The sequence below is a fragment of the Myxine glutinosa genome, chromosome 10 (genome assembly GCF_964187855.1).
Source record: "Myxine glutinosa chromosome 10, kmMyxGlut1.1, whole genome shotgun sequence".
Lineage (NCBI taxonomy): Eukaryota > Metazoa > Chordata > Myxini > Myxiniformes > Myxinidae > Myxine > Myxine glutinosa.
In genome coordinates, this window is record NC_136270.1 from 106,039,949 (window position 1) to 106,063,126 (window position 23,178).

Below are 23,178 nucleotides of genomic sequence, written 5' to 3' on the forward strand. Positions count from 1 at the left end.
CACGACATATTTCTTGTTTGTCTGTTTGCCTGTCAGTGAAAAGGATATCTCAATGTTGTGTATGGATTAGGATGAAATTTGGTGATTATGTTGGGTGTGTGACAAGGACGAAATTATTAGATTTTGGTGAAGATCCGGATCCAGCTTCGAGAATTTTAAAAGTGATTCTTCACCATTGAGTGATAGGACAAAAAAAACGATATATAACACGATATCTTTAAAAGTTGTGGAAAAATTCGGACAAAACATGGTGGACACGTTGGGTGTGTGCCAAGGACAAAATAATTCGATTTTGGTTCTGGTCCAGATCCAGATCCAGCCTATCAGTGGGATACAACACGTAAACTGTTCAGCCTTGGATTGAGGATGATCTAAGATGGTGGTGATCAGCTGTTTTGAAGATCTGGAGGAAGAACGAGATTGAAGAGGATGTGGAAGTTGATCCCACAAGTAGGTTAAAAGAGTAACAAATGAGTGGAGGTGAGCAATCATCCTGCATTTAGGTAGTTTAATGAGAAGATCTACGTAGTTTCAACTCCTATCCATGTTTATAATACTAGGGCATGCCCGTACTATATCTATATCTAAAATTATATCCCCCCCCTCTATTTACATGAAATGGTTTGGTCCAAAGCGAACGGCTTGCAAGTACGGTGACAATCCCCCCCCCCCTCTATTTACATGAAATGGTTTGGTCCAAAGCGAACGGCTTGCGGAGTTTGGTAAAGAAATCGCCATAGCATGCACAAACGCGCAGGAAAGCGAAAGAATCGCAAATTAGTTTTAATTAGTTTTAAAACATCGTTTAACGCCAACATAGCGGCAACATAGTTTGCCAACGTGAAATAAATGAATACGCTCTCAAATGTGCCGTCCGAGGCAGAGTCTGTTCGCCACGTTCGGCACACGTGATAGCTCGCTGCTCTCTGATTGGTTGAATCGTTTTTTGGACATAGCTCGGTAACTACTTGTCCGATTAATATGAAACCTTGAAAAGGCACATCCTCGGGTCCCCAGCAATATACCTGGCAAGTTTCAAGTATATCGGACCCGTGGTTGTCGAGAAACAGCGGTCACAGACATACATACATACATACATACATACATACATACATACACACAGAGATTACTGGAATTATAGATAGATAACAATTGATTTAATTGCGTCGCTCATTTCTGTGGGTGTTTACTATTGCTGACACCGGCTCTTCTATCATAGGTGTGGATTTCTTACGCCATTTCAATCTCCTTGTAGACGTCAAACATCACCGTGTATTGAACACCTCAATACAGCTTAGCGTTCTCTGTAATGCATCTACCGTTTCATTGTTGAATACCACGTATCTTCCATCCACGCCCACTTGCCCTTTTCAAAAGTACTTTATGACTTCTCATCCACGACGTACCATTCAGCTGAGATCACTGCAGCACAGTTTGAAGCTTATATCACCATATTTTACTGTCCTCATGGCTTGTATTAGCTGGTCAGAGTAGCTTGCGTACTTAAGGCCAATTGGTACGCTCAAACCATCTATCCAGGCAAGTCATTTTCATCTAAAAAATATATTCATTCCGGGGAGCGTATGGGATTGTGACCAAACTTGGCTAAAATTATATTTTGTATGTTGCAACTCTAGTTTGTTCATGGCATTAAAAATATTGGGGTTTAAGTGGATCTACTGTGGGTCAAAGTGTGTCCAGGTTTGACTCCCCAAAATAGGAATTTCCTTTTTCTCTCTGAAACTACAGACACGATTTCGATGAAACTTGCCCACAACCTTCATCACCCGCGATGCAACAAAGTTTGTTAACGGCATAAAAGGTGAGGGTGTGAGGGAGTCTGTGGAGGGGTTGCCCCCTAAAATATTGTTACAGACACGACTTTGATGTTAAGGTGGGCCGAGCGGAATGGCCGTCGTGTCCGCACAAATTACCCGATTGTACTCGAACGTTGACGAAGCCGCGCCACGCTGGCTCAATAAGGAAAAAGAAGACACACGGCTGAATTATAATGACAGACACCAGGGATACGGTTCTCAAGACCTCCGGAGGAGATTATATTCGTGCGGAAGGTCAGATTACAGGGACGAGAGGTACAACATAGAAAGACAAGCACTTAGACACAATCTTATATTATTCCCCAACAGACGACAGGCAAACGGGACAAGGCTGACTCACACGGGGGTTGATGGCAGGAAAGCGGTTGTCGATGGCTCCAGGTCCTCCTGGGCTCAGGGCAGGATCGACCCGGTCCGGTCCAGAGATGCGGAAGGTTGCACAGCGCTCGAAGTGGCGTCTTTTCGTCTCAAGCTGGGGGCGCATCTGACGTCACATCCGGCGCGTGGCCGCGTATATCCGGCGGGGAGTGACACGCCCTCGGCTCGTTAGCTCCGCCTCGTGGAATCGGCACGTTGCTTCTCATTGGGTGCGTGCGGGGGGTTTACCAGGCTCCGCCCTTGACGAGGAGCTGACAAGGAGCCCCTTCGTGGTAACCCCGTGGAGCGCATGGTCTGGAGCGCATCGTCTGGAGCGCATTGTCGATGGCGGCGAACCGAGCCGGTGGGAGGACGCACACTCCCCCCCGCGCAGCGCCGTGCCCCTCTGTTGTTGTAGACGGGGAAGAAGATGGGAGGAGGTATGGGAAAGGTCCTAAACTCACTACTGGTGCCATATAATCACATTCTGGTGCAACGAAGAGTCATAATTAATGGAAACGAGGCCTTAACTGACATAGACTAAGAATAACTAGCAAGATGTCCGAAAGTTGTCTACGTGTGGTGCGGTGGACCTGGGCACGACATTTAATGGGGGAATAAGGGGAAGGTCGGCTCTACTGATTGTTGTTTACAGACAATGGGACTAGGGAATGGGGGATTGGGGATAGTTGGGGAGTATTGGGGAAAATAGGGGAATATTTACAAGCGGATATGGAGGCCAAATTCCATATTCGCAACAATATGTATTCTTTTATTTGTTTAAAGACTTATTAAATTGATTTTTGTGGGAAAATTACACGGCCTGACCAGGAAATGAACCCAGGTCCTCTGGAAAACCGTTCCAGTGCTCTATCATCTGAGCTATCTGGGTGACGCTGACCAAGCATGCAGTTTTCCCACACATATAATTGTCACTCTCTGTCTGTCATTGAATTGAGCGTCTGTGAGCTGTCTGTGAGCAATTTTTAGAATTGTCTCACTGCCAACCATAGAAGCACCAACGGCCTGATCACGAGAGGGGTCTTCCTCCAATGGGGGAGGAGGGGGAGGGACAAATCCATGTCCGCTATTATAAACATCACTGGGGGCATAGTGAAGCAATCACATTAATGAACAGGATTCAATAATTAAATTGATATATGTGGGAGAATTACATGTCCAGACCAGTATTCTGAACATATCAGCACAGAAGAACGGTGTGCTCAGACTTATCCTCTTCACACAGCACTTTTCACATGCAGTGATTCACTGCCTTTGCTTGGATAAAGTTGACAACCATGGCCCGGTTGCTAGAACTCCGGATAAGCCTATCCGGAAATTCAGAGCAGAGCAGGAAATCAGAGCCGTCAGCCTTGACAAATCTCACTCTCACTATGTCTCTCCGAAAAGACTGTCTGGAAAACCCTCCCATCTACTTTCTCAACAATCCGCTCGAAGAGGTTCTGTAACTAAAACGTTTGGGTGTAACTATCTGCCATGATCTTTCCTGGGAAAACCACATTTCCAAGCTGCCTCCAAAGCCAGTCACTGACTGGGCACCCACCATCGGGCAAAGTCCTTCCTTGTCACGACTGAACTCCTTACCACCTGCAAAGCTTTCATCCGCAATTTGTTGGAGTACTGCTCTCCTCTCTGGGCTGGTGCTCCTGCCTCACACCGAGCTCGGCTTTACACTGTAGAAACCAAGGCTTTCATAATCATTGGTATCTCCCGTGATGAAGCTGATTCTGAGGGCCTTTCACTCTCTCACGGCAGGCAGGTTGGTGGGCTTTCTGTCTTCTACCGACCCCTCTCGGGCCTAGCTCACCCTGCTCTGTCCCCCAAATATTCCTGCAGGACGCACAAAATCTGCCAGCAACCCTCTTATGGTTAAACTGCCAAAATCAAGACTCTCTGCTCACCTTCACTCCTTCATTCCCCTTTTCTCCTGCCTCTGGAACAAACTCCCTCACTCTCTTCAATCCCACTCCTCCCTCCAGGTCTTCAAAACAGCTGTTCACCACCATCTCTTATCTTCCCCCATACAAAACCTTGATCTTTTCTACCCTCGGTAATCTACCCCAAACCCACCTCCTTCAAATTCCCTGTTTTCTTTCCTGAAATTCTCTATAGTGTCCATCTTGTTTATCCTGGCCCCAGCCCTCTCTCTTCCACAGATCTCCCGATGTTCCTGTTCTCTATTGTTGTGCTTCCCTCTCTCTCTTGTCTCCTGCTCCCTTTACTGTATATTATATGTGTTAGCTCTTATACGAGTCTCGACTAAGTATACAAAAATCCTGTGGATAAATCACATATCTGGCAAATTGCATCGATCCACTGGAAAGCTTCTATATAGTAACCGGGCCCCGGACGACAACATCCAACAATTATTTGTTTCAGACAAGAAGGAAGAGTCTTCAATGCCAGAGCATGTTGATGAAGAATTCAGTGACTGGAGATCACATTTTGATTGAACCTTTTTGAAGATAGAGGTGAACCCCGAATTTCCCCAACATAGTCGGGGCACCATCAATACAAATAGATCTCACGAGTTCCCTGGAAAGGTCTTTGGTCCATAATGCCCACTGCCTTCGTTGTTTCTTTCAGTGGCTCACAAAAGAGGAATTCATCCTTGATGATCAGGCAAAAACGCTGGCTTGGCAAGCGAAAGCAAGCAGATTGGTAATGGGAATTGTTGCACACATTCTCGTTCTCATACTTTTTGTGAATGGGAGTGGTATCATGGCCGCCTTGTGGCTTCGACTGTTCACATTATGCCAATTCGTCAATGAGATATCCTGATATTACCGTAGAGATCTGTGTCTACTGTGTCTATAAGTAGGAGGGGTGGTGTAACTTAGATATCGGCACAATTGCACAGGATTTATGGGTCTAATGGTCCCTTTCTGCGTTTAGGTCCCTTGTGTATTTTATGTGTATTAAGTCTGGTTTAAGTATTTCCTTCCTTGTTCCGGAACTCTGCCTAAACGCAGTGCATTGTGGGTAACTTGAGGATACGTTGTGGATTTGATTCTCCAGTTATTCTTGATCTCAGAATTCTTCCCTTTTTTATTCTCTTGTATTTTTTCCGCTGTGACCTTGATATAGTCTCTGAAATCGAACCAGCACGACATTAATAATAAGTTATAGATTTTACTTCCGGTAAGTTCTGTAGGTTTGTATGGGAGACGAGACGACTGACTTGTCGAGTGTCGGCTCCAACGCTGCACATCCTCTCGACGCGGATACCAACTGGTATTTGTTGGGATAAAATTCGAGTAAATTTGGGAATTTAACATTTGTTTGGTAATGGAAAAAATAATGTGGTAATAACGATGATTTTGGTGATGAAGTTTGCTAAAGCTGGTATTTAGCTCGTCTGGTCATTGGTACTGTGATTATTACCTCAACCACTGAAGTGAATGTGTACGGAGGTTGTTTTCAGCCCTGTCTGTCTGTGAGCACGATATCTTGTCTGTCTGTCTGAGCACGATATCTTGTCTGTCTGTCTGTTAACACGATATCTTGTCTCAATGTCTGTTGGTACGCTATCTTTTTTTGTCTGTGGGCACGATATCTTGTCTGCTGTGAGCACGATATATTGTCTATCTGTGAGCGATATATTGTCTATCTGTGAGAATAATATCTTGTCTGTCTGTGAGCACGATATCTTGTCTGTATGTGGACACGGTATTTTGTCTGTTTGTGAGCACGATATCTTGTCTGTCTGTGAGCAAGATATCTTGTCTGCTGTGAGCACGATATCTTGTCTGTCTGTGAGCACGATATATTGTCTGTCTGCGAGCACGATATATTGTCTGTCTGTGAGCACGATATATTGTCTGTGAGCAAGATATCTTGTCTGCTGTGAGCACGATATCTTGTCCGTCTGTGAGCGCGATATCTTGTCCGTCTGTGAGCGCGATATCTTGTCCGTCTGTGAGCGCGATATCTTGTCCGTCTGTGAGCGCGATATCTTGTCCGTCTGTCAGCAGGATATATTGTCTATCTGTGAGAATAATATCTTGTCTGTCTGTGAGCACGATATCTTGTCCGTCTGTGAGCGCGATATCTTGTCCGTCTGTGAGCGCGATATCTTGTCCGTCTGTGAGCACGATATCTTGTCCGTCTGTGAGCGCGATATCTTGTCCGTCTGTCAGCAGGATATATTGTCCGTCTGTGAGCACGATATATTGTCTATCTGTGAGAGATATCTTGTCTGCTGTGAGCACGATATATTGTCTGTGAGCAAGATATCTTGTCTGCTGTGAGCACGATATCTTGTCCGTCTGTGAGCGCGATATCTTGTCCGTCTGTGAGCGCGATATCTTGTCCGTCTGTGAGCACGATATCTTGTCCGTCTGTGAGCACGATATCTTGTCCGTCTGTGAGCGCGATATCTTGTCCGTCTGTCAGCAGGATATATTGTCCGTCTGTGAGCACGATATATTGTCCATGTGGGCACGATATCTTGTCTGTATTTGGGCACGGTATCTTGTCTGTATGTGGACACGGTATATTGTCTATGTGGACACGGTATATTGTCTGTATGTGGACACTATCTTGTCTGTATGTGGACACTGTATCCTGTCTATCTGTGAGCGATATATTGTCTATCTGTGAGCATGATATCTTGTCTGTCTTTGAGCACGATATCTTGTCTGTATGTGGACACGGTATTTTGTCTGTGAGCACGATATCTTGTCTGTCTGTGAGCAAGATATCTTGTGTGCTGTGAGCACGATATATTGTCTGTCTGTCAGCACGATATATTGTCCATCTGTGAGCATGATATGTATTGTCCATTTGTGAGCACGATATATTGTCCATCTGTGAGCACGATATATTGTCTGTCTGTAGAACCACCTTTAGAGGCCATTTTTCCCCACAGAGCAGGGGTTGGGCTTTTTTGGGCACCGCGGTCCCCTTTTTACTCCCGCCAGGGAGGTGTGTGTGTGTGTGTGTGTGTGTGTGTGTGTGTGTGTGTGTGTGTGTGTGTGTGTGTGTGTGTGTGTGTGTGTGTGTGTGTGTGTGTGTGTGAACAAGATATCCGGAAAAGTTCTGAACGGATTTGGATGAAAGTTGGTGGGATGATTGCCCTTGGGATAAGGAAGAATTGATTAGTTTTTGGTGAAGCTCAGGATATTATTCCGGATCCAGGAATTTTTTGGGGAAATTTTTTTGGGAAAGATTTTTTCTGTTTTACTGCATTAAAGATTTTATTCTTAAATAATGTTTTTCTCCTCTAATTCCGAGATGTATCAAAATAAATTCTCTGACAGTTAGGGCTTACTTTCTTTTTCATTTATTGTTTTGGGGACAGGGGATGTTAAACAAAACTTATTCCAACTAAACCCACGGCGGGAGTATGCGCTCTACTGAGTGGCGTTCTAGTTGAAGCAATGTTTTATGGCCGGATGCCCTTCCTGCCGCCAACCCTGTTAGTCGCCTCTTGCAACACACAGGGAACTACCAGTGTCTGTGAGCATGATATATTGTCTGCATGTGGGCACGATATCTTGTATGTATGTGGGCACGGTATATTGTCTGTATGTGGACACTGTATCTTGTCTGTAATGTGGGCACGATATCTTGTCTGTAATGTGGGCACAATATCTTGTCTGACTGTGATCACGATATCTCAAAATGTTGTTGATGGATTTGGACGGAACTTGTTGGTCAGTTTGGGAATCGCTTTGTGTTATTTCTCCTTCATCCTTGTGCATATCCACCCCTCTACACCTTTGTAGATTGTCGTTTAGAAAAAGTGTTACCGAGCTGTAGTTTTGTTATGATGTGGACATTCGTGAGCAGACATTTATACGATGCTGTCCAACACCAATCTGAAGCCAAGTTAATGTCATTAATTGTGTGCCCACAAATCATTGAAAACGGAGTGACCATCACCGGGTGCTCAACACCCACATGCCGGTGCTCAACACCAACATGCCGGTGCTAAACACCCACATGCCAGTGCTCAACACCCACATGCCAAAGCTCAACACCCACATGCCGGTGCTCAACACCCACATGCCGGTGCTCAACACCCACATGCCGGTGCTCAACACCCACATGCCGGTGCTCAACACCCACATGCCGGTGCTCAACACCCACACGCCGGTGCTCAACACCCACACGCCGGTGCTCAACACCCACACGCCGGTGCTCAACACCCGCACGCCGGTGCTCAACACCCGCACGCCGGTGCTCAACACCCGCACGCCGGTGCTCAACACCCGCACGCCGGTGGTCAACACCCGCACGCCGGTGCTCAACACCCGCACGCCGGTGCTCAACACCCGCACGCCGGTGCTCAACACCCGCACGCCGGTGCTCAACACCCGCACGCCGGTGCTCAACACCCGCACGCCGGTGCTCAACACCCGCACGCCGGTGCTCAACACCCGCACGCCGGTGCTCAACACCCGCACGCCGGTGCTCAACACCCGCACGCCGGTGCTCAACACCCACACGCCGGTGCTCAACACCCACACGCCGGTGCTCAACACCCACACGCCGGTGCTCAACACCCACACGCCGGTGCTCAACACCCACACGCCGGTGCTCAACACCCACACGCCGGTGCTCAACACCCACACGCCGGTGCTCAACACCCACACGCCGGTGCTCAACACCCACACGCCGGTGCTCGCTCGACACGTTTTTGTGGTTCTGGTCTGAAAGGGTCGAAAACCTCTATGATAATCCGGGCAGTCGGAAAGGCCGTCAGCCATTGACAAACTAGTAACTGTTTGAGTCCTTACTTTTGGCACACTGTACCGTACAACTGTTTCGAAGTTTGCGAAGAAAATGTGTTTAAGTGTCACCTCTTGTGGGATTTAAATCACTAAAAACATCCTTTAAATGTTAATGTAACACATTCGTAATAAATCACCTTTACTGCTTAAATGATTTGTAAGTGTGGTGGCGAACAATTTTATGGTATAGAAAAAGAAGTGTGTGTGTGTGTGTGTGTGTGTGTGTGTGTGTGTGTGTGTGTGTGTGTGTGTGTGTGTGTGTGTGTGTGTGTGTGTGTGTGTGTGTGTGTGTGTTTGGCCACAGTCATTGATAACAAATTGAAATGTAGAAAGAATTCCCAAGGGTTGGCTTGTGAAGCAAACCAAAGATTAACTTTTTAAGGAAATTGAAAGGTATATGTCAATAATATAATTTTGTTTCTTTTATATCAGTCCTTGATTCAAAGTATTCTCACTTTGTGTGTGTGTGTGTGTGTGTGTGTTTTTTTTTCGCGTTCTCCCATGATACAGACTATCTTTGCATGATGTCACGGAGCAGGACTTCTGAAGAATTTGTCCGTGTGGTGGAACGCTCTGATAATGATGTGCTCCTCGTTTCTACTCTGTGGCGGAAGCCGGTCAAACGTGCTTTTCAGCGTAAGAAGAAAATACGCAAAGCGTACGTGGCACTCTTATCTCCTTGTTCCATATCACCAGTTGCATTTCTTTCTTTCTTTTTTTCAACCATTGCAAACAGTGGCTGCTTTGTCCACATTCTGGGTGCAATATCAGTTGCTATGTGTAATGGTGCAGCGACTCGTTTTTTAATTGGCTCAAATATGTTACGGCATCGAATATAATATGTTATGGAACCACAAGACTAGACACTGAAATTTGACAGAAGTAGCTTACTGTAGTTTGGCCTGTTGATGCTGAATGGGCCACAAAAACAGGGGTCCCAGCCCTCCTATTTTTCCTATTTATTCCTACTTTTTAATAGGATCCTATAAGTCTCCTATTTTTTGGTGGAAATTCCTATTTTTCCTATTTTTTAACCCTCAATGTTCCAAAATTTAAATTGATATATTAATTAGTAGAATTTCTGTATCTAAGCGTCAGAACAGACATTCCTATACCAATCGTCAGCCATGGAATTGCTTTCTGGGTCCATAATCGCAAGACAAATTTCCAAAACGACTTTAAGCTCAAATCCCCGAAGAACATATGTCTCTTTGTCTTTTTCTCGAAAACCGTTTGTTCGATCGATTTCACAAGTGGTGAGTGCATTTTTGAGGACTCAACAAAGTGCAGTGTTGAGGAAAAATTGAGTATGCAGTGATGACGTCACAAATAAATACTGTACGAAGTGGAGGCATGTCGTTTACACCATGGTGTAAAGTACGTGTTGTTATTGATCTCGACTGGAAATGATATGTATATCTTATGTATATTATGTTATTGTTATTTTTGACTTTGTCCTAATATTAAGTATATCCTTCCAAACAATTGTTTTACCTTTATGATTCGTGCTTCATGCTATTCAGTAACAGAATTATAAAAGATAAAATGAGATGAAAATAATATAACTATGTTTATCACGCATTTCTCTTGGATTATCTCATATACTTTGTGAAGAATGACTGAATGATACCTTGACCATTATCATTGTCCTTTGTCTTATTTCAAAAGTTCAGCTGAGCTCAATTTTTAAGGTTTGTACTTTACTTAGAGTAACAAAACCAACTGTGAACTTTGCGGTTATTCAGTTATTACTAACAACCTTTCCCTAAAGATTCTACCTGAAATTGAACTTTTCTACTAATTTGCTAAACATTGACATTTGATACTACATGTTTAACTCAATCTTTCGCTTATTACAATGAGATTGTATTTTGCCTAAAACTAATAGTATTTGGCAAAGAACTAATTCAATCGACAATTCACACATTTCATCATTTAATTGCAGATAATAAAGAAGGACCACGACACAAAATAGGGATTACAACTTAATTCTGTATACTTTCGTGTGGTAGTTGCATATTCAGCTTTTAACAAAATTACAGTAGAATTAAAATTTACATACGCAATGCTGCACAATAGGTAATGCAAGCAATGTAGGACAATAAAAAAACAAAAAAAAACAAAAACAATAAAGACTGTTAAAGTCTTGTTGTTTCATAATCTTCTGAAGATAGTACAACAACAATACCAAAGATACATAATTGAATTGTCATCGCTTAGCTTGAACTCAGATTAGTGTTCAAGCTATTCAGCAGTGGAGAAAATGCAATTATCGGGTGGTAAACATGTTAGGACATGTTATTTATCATCTTTCTTGTTTCAGGTATAATCTGCAGACCGGTAAGAAATTTGTTGATTTGCCTTTAAATTACTTTGTTTGTTCTCATTATTTTACTAACTTATGTTTCAGTTTTGAAAAAAAAAACTGTTTGGTTCACAGTTCTTTCCACTTCATGCGTTAACAGGTTAGGATTTTCTATGCTAATTCATTTAATCTTATCTCATATTTGTTTTCTTTTTGACAGGTATACTCCCAGCAGTATAATGCCTGGTGGGAGAACTAAATTTAACCCAGAGTGGTTGAAAAGTGGACATGGATGTAGGCTTTCTGACTGGTGTCAGCCTAGCAAGTCCTCAGTGTTCTCAGCTTACTGCTCGTTGTGCCATTCGGAAGTGAGGTGTGACAATCAGGGTGTGAAACAACTGACACAACATGCCCAAAACAAAGGGCACCTGAAGCGTGCGAAGGAACTGCTGGGTGGGTCACAGACGTTGCTGACATTCGTTCAACCATCAACTTCATCTGCTTCAGCATCAGGGTCAGCTTCTACAGATGAGCCAAGTCGTGCAGCTTTAGTCTGTATGTCCAAAAAAGACGCTATTACAAAAGCAGAACTTCTATGGACATTGAAAGTTGTTCGTTCGAATCTGAGCTACTCTTCCTGTGACGGTTTGAAGGATCTTCTGCAGGCAATGTTTCCTGGTGTTATCCCGGATGGTTTCTCAATGAGCTCATCGAAAGTTTCATATCTCATTAGCGAAGCCACAGGTCCTTATTTTCAGGACATGATAGTCACTGATGTTAAGAATTCAGCTTCTGGCTTCAGCCTCATGTATGATGAAACCACCAATAAACAGAACTTGAAGCAACTAGAAATCCGTGTACGGTATTGGTCTGATGCCGAGGAACAGATATTAGTATTTCACCTCAAAACTTACCTCATGGGTCATGCAACTGGAGAAGATTTGTCCAGGAAAATAATCTCTGCCTTGGATGAATCGAAACTGCAGCTTCAGGATATTATCATGCTCGGCAGTGATGGGCCTAATGTGAGCACCACTGTGTGGAGACAGATTGACAAAGCCATTCTCGACAACAGGGGCCCTGGTCTCCTTGATGTAGGGACATGTACTCTCCATACAGTACACAATGCTTTTGCCAAAGGACTTGCAGAGTACTGTGGAAACCTAACTGAGCTTGCAGTGGACATTTTCTACTGGTTCAAAGGCTCTGCTGCTAGATCTGTTGATTTTCAAGACATTCAGCATAAATTGGGTGCTGTTCCAAAAAAGCCTTTGAAGCATGTCGAGTGCAGGTGGTTGACACTGGGACCTGCAGTGGAGCGGCTGATAGAGATCTGGGAATCTCTCAAAGAGTATTTCTTGGTATTTCTTCCAAAGCAGCAGCCAAAGGACATGTTTAAACCCAGGTACAAAAGAATCAAAACAGAACTACAGCGACCGGAAATAAAAGCTCAACTGCATTTCCTGAAGTTCTTGGCAGCAACATTTGCAGAGTTCCTCACCTTCTTCCAGTCAGAGCAACCACTTGTGCACATTCTATATGACAAACTCCATGACCTGCTCAAAAAACTGATCAGAAGAATTATGAAGACTCCTTCAGTTGATGCTGTGAAAGACATCTCAAACCTTGATGTTTCCATTGTTGCAAACCAGTGGGAGAATGAATGAATGAATCCATGGGTGTGGGAGAGGATACCCGACGGTGTATCGCTAAGTTGAAAGTCTCTGAGAGGGAAAGGATGTATCTTGGGATGAGGAAGTGCTACCAGGCAGCCATAGTACACCTACAAAAGAAGCTTCCATTGACAAACAAAATCCTGAAGAATGCCAGATGTCTGCAGCCACAAAACAGGACTGCTGCATGGTCTCTTGAATCAGCCAAGAGCCTGTCCAGACAGCTGAAGAGGAATATTGACAGTGACAGCATTGCAGATGAATGGAAGGTGTACCAAGAGGAAGCCATTCCTACTGACTGGTCCCAGGAAACACAGGAGAATGAAGAAGAAGTCTGCATGAAGAGAGTGGACAGGTACTGGGGAAAAGTGTTGGCTTTAAAAGGCTGTACGGGAAACTGTAAATTCCCCCAAGTGAGACAAATGATAAGGATTGTCCTTGCACTGTCTCACGGAAACAGTGACGTGGAACGCGCGTTCTCAATCAGTGGGAAAAGTGTCACCAAGGAGAGAGTTAGTCTGAGCGAGGCATCAATCAATGGTCTCCGTGCAACAATGGATGGCATGAGATTGTATGGTGACCGGCCCGAAATGGTCCCAGTCACAAAGGGACTCCTCTCGTTAGGATGTTCTGCTCACATGCACTATATGCAGAGACTTGAAGAAGAACGAAAAGCCAAGGAAGATGAACAGAAAGCCAGGGAGAAAACCAGGCAAGAGAAAGAAGAAAGAGAGAGAACAGCTAAGATTGCTGTAGAGAAGGCAGCGGAGCTGTCTCGTAAGAGCGAGGACTTGAAGAAAACAGAGAAATCTCTGGCAGCAAAAGAGTCATCTCAGCAGATGTCACTGACTGTTAGCAACAGTCTGCTTGATCAAGCAAATAAAAAGCTTAAGGTGGCGCTTAAGAAAGGTGACATGACTGAAATTGCAGTAGCTCAGGCCATGCTTGAGTCTGCTCAGAAAAAGATTCAAGAGACACAGACTCGTATGGTGGAAACCAGGGAGGCGCAGAGAAAAGTGGAGAAGAAAAAGCAGACTTTGATAGAGTCCATGGTGGCTGCCAAAAAGAAGAAGTCATAGTTTTTGTTGTCGATGTTAAGACGGGTGGGCCCAAGTTCATTGGGGGTGTGTCCATGCCCATACATGTACATGTATTTGCATAAATCTTGCAGCAATAAAGCTACCGATGTTGTTCCAATGCTGAAATCTGTGCTATTACTTCCTAGTTTTTTCCTATTAAACTCCTATTTTTTGTGATCAGAATTCCTATTTTTCCTATTATTTTGTCAATCAAAGTGGCTGGGACCCCTGCAAAAAGTAACCTATTCTACGTACTCTTTCCTGCTAACAATGGATTTGGGGTCCATTTCCCCAGAGAAAACGTATGAATGGGGCTCCATATCGGTGGCAGATTTGGAGGCTTGGAAGTCGACAGCAATTTTAGTTATTTAGACTAGTCCCCCACATAGCGGGACACAGACGGGGGTTTTGCAATCACTTTTGTGTGTCTGTGTCTGACTTTTGTACCATTTTAGCTGTTGTCGTAAAAAAAAATTGTGATGAGAATATGGAGAAGGCAAGTTCATAATTTGGTCAAAAGGTCAAAGGTGAACGTCACATAAAATCGTCAATTATCATCCAATTTACTTGAGATTTAAGCAGGGTTGACTTGAAATATTGGGTCACTGAAACCTATTGGTTTTGAGGTGAAAGGTGAAGGTCACCTAAAATCGGCAATTCTTTTGAAATTTTAAAACTGTTTTTGTCATATTTAGCACATGGAAAAAGTCTGAATACAAAGCGGACGTGGACTGGCTTTGCATTTTCAAGTGCTTTCTTGTTACCTCTGCCACCAAAGGTGGATGGAGGTTATGTTTTCACCCTTGTTACTTGGCAAAAAAAATTTTTTGGGACAAGTATGTTGATCACTCTGGTTTGTGTGTGTGTTTCTCTGTCCGCTCATTGTACACCGCACCTTTCCTATGCCATCTCCAGGCGTTGCATATCGTCATTGCCGGGCACCGAAGGGGGCTCGGCAGTGACGCACGCTGAAAGGGAGTACTCAGTTTTCACTCTGGTTGTTTTCTTGCTTTCTTGTTTTCTTGCTTTATTGTTTTCTTGTTTGTCCGGGCGATATCTCAGCCATCCTTTGAGCTAGGAAGCTGAAATTTCGGCACAGTAGTGGGCAAGTCCTTTGTCAAAAACTGTATTTTAAAAAAATTAATCAATTAATTGATGAGTTATTTACTTGTTAGCGATTAATTAAGTACTTATACATTTCCTTTCTCTTCTGCCCATTATCTCAGGCACCTTTTGAGCTATGAAGCTGATATTTGGACATGCCAATGGCTACGTGATTTGGCTGCAAAGGCTATTTTTGATTTATTGATTAATCAATTAATCGATTAATTATTTGATTAATGACTAAACAAATTTTTTCCCAAAGTTACAGATTCTGATGAAATGGTGGTGGTTTATGTGTTATATTAGCGAATTGATTAATTATTTCATTTTTTAATGATTATTATTTCTTTATTTTCATTATTTATTATTTATTTATTTTATTTCTCATCTGGGCAATATCACAGGCACCTTTTGAGCTAGGAAGCTAATATTTGGACATGACAGTGACCAAGTGATATGGCTACAAAGGATATTTTTGATTTATTGATTAATCACTTAATAGATTCATTATTTATTGATTAATCAATTAATTATTTAATTTTTTATTAATTAAATTTCTAAAAGACACATCTTCGGATGAAGCACGAGTGGTTTAGTTATGCTATTAGCCAATTGATTAAGAAAATATTTTATGATAATCTTTTCTTGATTTTACTTATGCAATTAATCAATCAATTTATTGTGCACCTCTCCCTCCAAATACAGTCTATATGAGCTGCACGGCGGTATTGCCGGGTGCCAGAGGCGCCCCGGCAATGCCGCGCTGGAGGATATTTAATTATTTTGGATGGGGGCGGTGTACTTTGAATGTATCTGTACTTGTTTATACTTGCGTCCAGGTCACAATTTTAAACCGATCTGAACGAAACTTTACCAAATGTTAGAGTTTGTTGACTGATAAAATCGTGTGTATATATAATATATATATTTGAGGTCAATAGGTCAAAAGGTCAACATAGGCCAAAGGTAAACCTCTTTTTCAAATTTCTAAAATCCTCAATTTTCATCCGATTGACTTGAAATTTGAATAGGATTTACATATCAGCCAACTAAATTCAACCACCAACTGTTTTTGAGATCAGCATAGGTCACAAGGTCTACATCGGCCAAAGGTCAACCACCTTTTTTTCAAATTTCTAAAATCCTAAATTTTCATCCGATTGACTTGAAATTTGAATAGGATTTTCATATCGGCGAACTAAATTCAACCATTGAACTATTTTTGAGATCAATAGAGGCCAAAAGGTCAACATAGGCCTCAGGTCAGCCACATTTTTCATATTTCTAAAATCCTCAATTCAATTTTCATCCAATTGACTTGAAATCTGAATAGGATTTGCAAATCAGCTTACTGAAACCAACCACCAACTATTTTTGAGGTCAACATAGGCCAAAAGGTCAACATAGGACAAATTTCTAAAATTGTCCATTTTCATCCGATTAACTTAAAATCTGAAGACGATTTTCATATCAGGTCACTGAATTCAACCATCAATTATTTTTGAGGTAAAAAGGATGCTCTACTGAGTGCCATTCAACTTTGTTCTCTTTTGCCAAGTGTCGCTCTATGAGTGATTTTTCATCTGTCTGTTTGTTTGTCCGTTTGTTCATGAACAAGATATCTCAAAAAGTTGTGGACGGATTCAGACGAAATTTGGCAGAGAGGTATGTGACAAGGACGAAATGATTAGATTTTGGTGAAGATGTGGTTTCGGATCCGGCTACTAGAATTTTTGAAGTGATTATTCACCATTGGGAGATCGGGCCAAAAACGATACATAGCAGGATATCTCAAAAAGTTGTGGACAGATTTGGATGAAACTTGGTGGACCGGTTGGGTGTCTGACGAGGACAAATAGATTTGGTTTTGGTGAAGATCTGAATATGGATTCGGATATGAGAATTATTTAATTTTTTAAGTGATTCTTCACCATTGGGAGATGTGGCTAAAACCAACATATAGCAGGATATCTCAAAAAGTTATCAATGGATTTGGACGAAACATGGTGGAGAGGTTGTTTCTGTGAAAAGGACTAATCATTTTGATTTGGGGGGGGGGGGGGTACCCCCTGAAAATTTGGATCCCTAATCATCCCTTATTTACCAACCAAATGTTCTGAAACCCGAAACAGCCCTTCTACTCAATGGTCTGCAGGATGGCTCAGTCTTAGATGTTTCTATTTTGGATCGGGGGATCTTCCGGAGTATCAGGGGGGCTCCCAAGATCATCAGAGGTCTGAACTACAACCTCAAAAGATGACCGTCAGCCCTCTCTGGGCTATTTCATTAATGGCTAAACAGAATACTATGATACATACACTATGTTGTAAAAATCAGATCTACAACATTGTCCCAATAGTAGTTTTAATTCAGAATCGATCTCTAGCAACACCTGTAAAAAATCAACAAGCATAATATCAGTATACCGTAATCATAGAAGTAATAATGGATTGGCAATTGGTGCAAGCAAGCATGGAACATCTAGCAATACGCACCATTCGAGTATGCACTACCACACAGAATAAATGTCACAGGAATGAATCGGAGCTATGTCCGTCCGAGTTCTTATGGAAGCCCCTCAGTGGTCGGAGACAGCATAGCACCTGGGTTCAACTTAGACACAATTTCATTACATTCTCCCCTCCGTTAAAACTATACTACCGCCAGGGCTGAAATCAAGCTAGCAAAGCATAGCAGCAGAGTAATCAGCTAGCAACGGTCCATGTCGGTCAGTCCAACCATAGTGGTCGGGGCGGCAAATTTCTCTCCCGGCGCGTGTCCGATAGACACCGGATACCACATCCCCGAGGCCGGAATCCCCCGCATCGGAATGTCCGCCTAAATCAGGTGACGGCGGTGGCCCCACAAAGCCATCCGGATTGGGTGCGTGTGGCGATGGGCAAGCCGGTAGATTCTCCATTGTCGGATCAACTGTTCCGTAAGCCGGCTCGTCAATATCCCCGCATGGGGCAAGATGGCGCACCAAGACTGTAGACTCCCGTCCGTTGGGCAACAGGACACGAGCGTGCTCGGGATTGGTTTGAAGAATATGCACCTTGTCAACGAGCGGGTCATATTTACTTGAGCGAACCGCGCGTTTGAGGAAGGCTGGTCCGGGCTCAGCAAGCCAGCCCGGCAGAGGACGGGTACCGCCCGCACGACGCTGGTAACGAAACTTACGGTCGTGGGGAGTTTGATTAGTTGCGGTGCACAATAAAGTCCTGATCGAACTTAACGCCCCGGGTAGCGACCAAGCCCATTGGTCCAGTCCTAGTCCACAGGACTTAAGGCTCAGAGTAACGGCTCTCCATATGATGCCATTAAATCGTTCCACCTGTCCGTTCGCCTGTGGCCTGTACGGAGTAGTGTAGCTAGAAGCGATATTACGCTGGAGCAAAAAGTTTCTCACATCCTGGGACAAGAACACCGCGTCTCGATCGGTGTGCACAAAGGCCGGATTCCGAAACATAAAAAACAAGTTCTGCAGACACCGGATAACTGTAGCAGCAGACATATCGCCGCACGGGAAAGCAAAAGGGAATCTGGAGAACTCGTCAACGATCGTGAGTAGATAACGTGAACTACTCGAAGCGGGTGAAGCCGGCAGTGGTCCTTTGAAGTCCATTGCCAATCTCTCCCATGGCCGAGTGGCCTGGACCAGCGTACACATCGGAGGGTTGTAGAAGCGAGGTTTGAGTTCAGCGCAAACGGAACAAGTGCGACAGAGCCGACGAATATCCTCAATGGAATAGGGCAAGTTACGACTGCGCACATAATGAGCTAAATGCGTCACGCCGGGATGGCACAAAGTGTCATGAAGGATGCGCAGATCCTCAAAGGAGGTGAGACTCGCACACACCGCAGGCCGTGATAAAGCATCGGCAACGAGGTTATCCCTCCCCGGGCGATATTTGATTTTGTAACAGAAACAGGCTAGCTCAATCCGCCAGCGAGTGATTTTCTCATTCTTAATGCGTTGAGCATGTTGCGTGTCATACATAAAGGCAACACTCTGTTGATCCGTGATGATTTGAAAACATCGACCGAGCAAATATGGACGCCAACACCTGATCGACTCGATGATGGCATATGCCTCCTTTTCGACAGACGAGTGTCTTCGTTCTGCGGAGGAGAGAGTCCTTGAAAAGAAGGCCACAGGTCGCCCCCCTTGAGAGAGTGTAGCAGCTATCGCGTAGTCTGACGCATCGCTTTCCAAAACAAAGGGCTTGTTTTCGTCAATCGATGACACAGCGGCACCAGCTATGTCGGACATCAGGCCATGGAAAGTGACCTTAGCAGCGTGACTCATGGGGAACGCATTGCAATCCACAAGTGGACGAAGCTTCTCGGAAAAATTTTGAACCCACTTAGAATAATGAGCAAACAGCCCGAGAGCGCGCTTCAAAGAAGCACGATCGTGGGGCGGGGCCATGTCGAGCAAGGGTCGCAGACACCTTATCCGGAGCGATCGAGCCGTGGGTCACGGTGTACCCCAGGAGATCTATCGTTCGAGCAGAATAGCGACATTTAGCCTCGTTCATAGTCAGTCGATACTTGTGCGCAACCTCGAGGAAGCGCTTCAGATTAGCATCATGATGTTCTTCGTCATACCCACAAACCGTGAGATTATCCAGATAAACAAAGACATCGGTTAAATTCTCCTTAGCAATGAGGTCGTCCATGGCCCTTTGGAAGCAAGACCCATTCGTGACCCCGAAAGGCAGCCGGGTGAACTGGTACAACCTCTGTCCGGATTCAAACCCAGTGTAGATGCGATCTGCCTCGGAGATGGGAATCTGACGATACGCGCTACGTAGATCGAGAGTGCTATATACCGAGTACTGTGCCACCTGTCGTACCAGAGAATCCATTCCCGGGAGTGGGTAGGCGTCCAATTGGGTAAACCAATTAATCGTCTGCGAATAGTCGATTACCATACATTTGCGGTGTGATTCGGTTTGAACCACGAAAGCTTGGGCCCGCCAAGTCGACCGACTGGGTTCTATAATACCTTCCTTTAATAGCTGCGCAGTCTCTTCAGCAATGAATTGCATGTCAGCCCGTGAGTTGTGTCGCGATTTACCAGCAACCGGTGTACAGTCAGTAGTCATATCGGGAAACAGCGACAGTGGTTCAATTTCCATCCCTGCAAGAGCACACACAGCAAGAGTATCAGCACCACCAAATTCCATTTACAAACGCCCATGTCGCTGGAGAAAATTGTGTCCCAGCAAAACTTCTGCACATAATGCTGGTAAGACCATTAAATGCACATCCGGAAACATTCGACCCTTAATCACAAGCTTTAGTCGACATCCCCTCCCCCCCCCCCCCCCGAGTGCTGAGCCATAGCCCTTGAGAAGCCATGAAGACTCTGTGTTTTGTCCCGAGAATCGGCCAGCCATGCTTCTGAACAAGTCGTAAATCGACATAACTATCAGTGGAGCCCGTGTCGATTAAGGCATTTGCAAATTTTCCTTCAATCATGAGTGGAATGACAGCACTGGACAGGCCAGGTGGCCCTGCAGAAGTCGAGTCGTCGAGAGGTGTGGCGCTCAAGCCTCGCGTGTGGATCCGACGCCAGCTAATGTCTTCCGTGCAGTTGAAGTCGATTGTGGTCCGGTCGAGCCGTCGGTAGAGGGCGCTTGAGCCACGCGCGGAGATTCGACGCCAGCGTACGCCGATCGGGAAGCCAAACCCGGAAGTGGGCTGGGTGTCGAAATAATTCCTGTCAAGGACGGTTGAGCCGCGTACCGTTGTGATTTCGCGACTTGTTTAGTCGGCGTGGTAAGCCTCATCAAGGTCGAGCGCTCGGTGTGGGGCCCACAGAGAGGGGCGATTCCAATCAAGGCCGCGCTCGGCGCCGATTGTTTCGCGGGCGGAGAGCGAAGCACATTCAGCGTCGAGCGGGTTCGCCGGCCCCGAGACGAACGACAAACTTTTGCAAAGTGACCTTTCTTTGAACACAAATGACACGTCACCTCCTTAGCCAGACAAACTGACCTGAGATAGTTCCGGTTCCCGCAGAAATAGCACTGAGCGTTACTTTCCTGCCTTGAGTCCAGCAGCAACGGCTGCTGTCAAACTCGGGTCGAGATCCTCAAGCGCATCGGGTGTCTCCGATTCCGGCGAAGATGCAACATCCGCTTGCTCGGCGGTAGCTCTCTCCGGTCGTGTCGGTCGGATAAATCCTGCAGTGACGTATGGACGGTCATACGCGTTGGCTTGTTCCTGCTCTTTGTTGTACAGGAGAGATAGCCGAAGAGCTTTTTCTAGTGTCAAATCTTCTTCTTCAAGTAATCTCTGTCTGATGACTGGTGACCGAATCCCAGAAACAAAAGAATCCCACACAAGATCATCACAAACTTGTGCATGGGTGCGTGTCTCGGTAGTACAGTCCTTCAGTAACCGGCGGAGGTCTTGAGCGAACTAGTTGATGGTCTCCGTGGGTTCTTGTCGACGAGTCGCGAGCAGATATCGGGTGTAGACCACACTCAGAGTTTTGATGTAAATACGTTTCATTTCTTCCACAGAAGTATCGTACCTTCCGCACTGAGAAATGGACGTGTACACAGTATGATTCACTTTGGAGTGCAGCACCGCCAGCTTTGTGATATCGGTGAGTCCGTCCTGCGCGTCCAGGTGACTGGTCAGTAGCTTCAGCCAGTGTAGCAGTTGTGCAGACGCGGCCGGCGCTTGGGGGTTCGCGCCAAAGATTGGAACTTGTATCAGCTTGTGAGCCATGTTGTTCTCGTTCAAGATGAAGAGAAGATTCTGAATTAATTATTGTAAAAATCAGATCTACAACATTGTCCCAATAGTAGGTTTAATTCAGAATCGATCTCTAGCAACACCTGTAAGAAATAAACAAGCATAATATCAGTACACCGTAATCATTGAAGTAATAATGGATTGTCAATTGGTGCAAGCAAGCCTGGAACATCTATCAATACGCACCATTCGAGTATGCACTACCACACATAATAAATGTCACAGGAATGAATCGGAGCGATGTCCGTCCGAGTTCTTATGGAAGCCCCTCAGTGTTCGGAGACAGCATAGCACCTGGGTTCAACTTAGACACAATTTCATTGCACACTACATGACCAAAAGTATGCAAACACCCCTTCTAATTAGTGGATTCGGCTGTTTCATCCACACTTATTTCTGACAGTTATATATAATCAAGCACACAGCCATGCAATCTCCATGGACAAACATTGGCAGTAGAATGGGCCGAACTGAATAGCTCAGTGGCTTTCAACGTGGCACTGTCATAGGATTCCAACAAGTCAGTTCGTCAAATTTCTGCCCTGCTAGAGCTGTTATTGTGAAGTGGAAATGTCGTTGAGCAACAACAGCTCAGCTGTGAAGTGGTAGGCTATACAAGATCACAGAACGGGACCGCCGAGTGCTGAAGCACGTAACGCATAAATATAGTCTGTCGTCGGTTGCAACACTCACTACCGAGTTCCAAACTGCCTCTGTAAGCAACGTCAGCACAACAACTGTTCTTCGGGAGCTTCATAAAATGGGTTTCCCCTTGCCGAGCAGCCGCACACAAGCCAAAGATCACCACGCGCAATGCCAAGTGATGGTTGGAGTGGTGTAAAGCTCACCACCGTTGGACTCTGGAGCAGTGGAAATGCGTTCTCTGGGGTGATGAATCACTCTTCACCTTCTGGCAGTCCGACGGACAAGTCTGCGTTTCGCGGATACTAGAAGAACGCTACCTGCCCGAATGCATAGTTCCAACTGTATAGTTTGGTGGAGAAGAAATAATGGTTTGGGGCTGTTTTTCATGGTTCGGGCTAGGTCCCTTAGTTCCAGTGAAGGGAAATCTTAACCCTGCAGCATACAATGACATTCTAGACGATTTTTGTGCTTCCAGGTTTGTGGCAACAGTTTGGGGAAGGCCCTTTCCTGTTTCAGCATGACAATGGCCCCATGCACTAAGTGAGGTCCATACAAAAATGGTTTGTCGAGATCGGTGTGGAAGAACTTGACTGCCCTGCACAGAGCCCTGACCTCAACCCCATTGAACACCTTTGGGATGAATTGGAA

General features: G+C 44.8%; 1 protein-coding gene across 5 annotated transcripts in view; it reads left to right on the forward strand.

The window, feature by feature from the left end:
• The first annotated feature begins 283 nt into the window (after positions 1-283).
• The window catches only part of FBXL6 (F-box and leucine rich repeat protein 6), a 122,837-nt gene continuing 99,942 nt past the window's right edge, over positions 284-23,178 (forward strand). For 3 of the 5 annotated variants that reach the window (XM_068126336.2, XM_078785977.1, XM_078785978.1), the window contains exons 1-2: positions 5,172-5,450; positions 9,464-9,611. In XM_068126336.2, coding sequence (XP_067982437.2) covers positions 9,475-9,611 — 137 coding nt within the window. In that variant the 5' untranslated portion in view covers positions 5,172-5,450; positions 9,464-9,474. Of the gene's footprint in view, positions 451-5,171; positions 5,474-9,463; positions 9,612-23,178 lie in introns of those variants that run through there. The other 2 variants (XM_068126337.2, XM_068126338.2) reach the window with 2 other exon arrangements.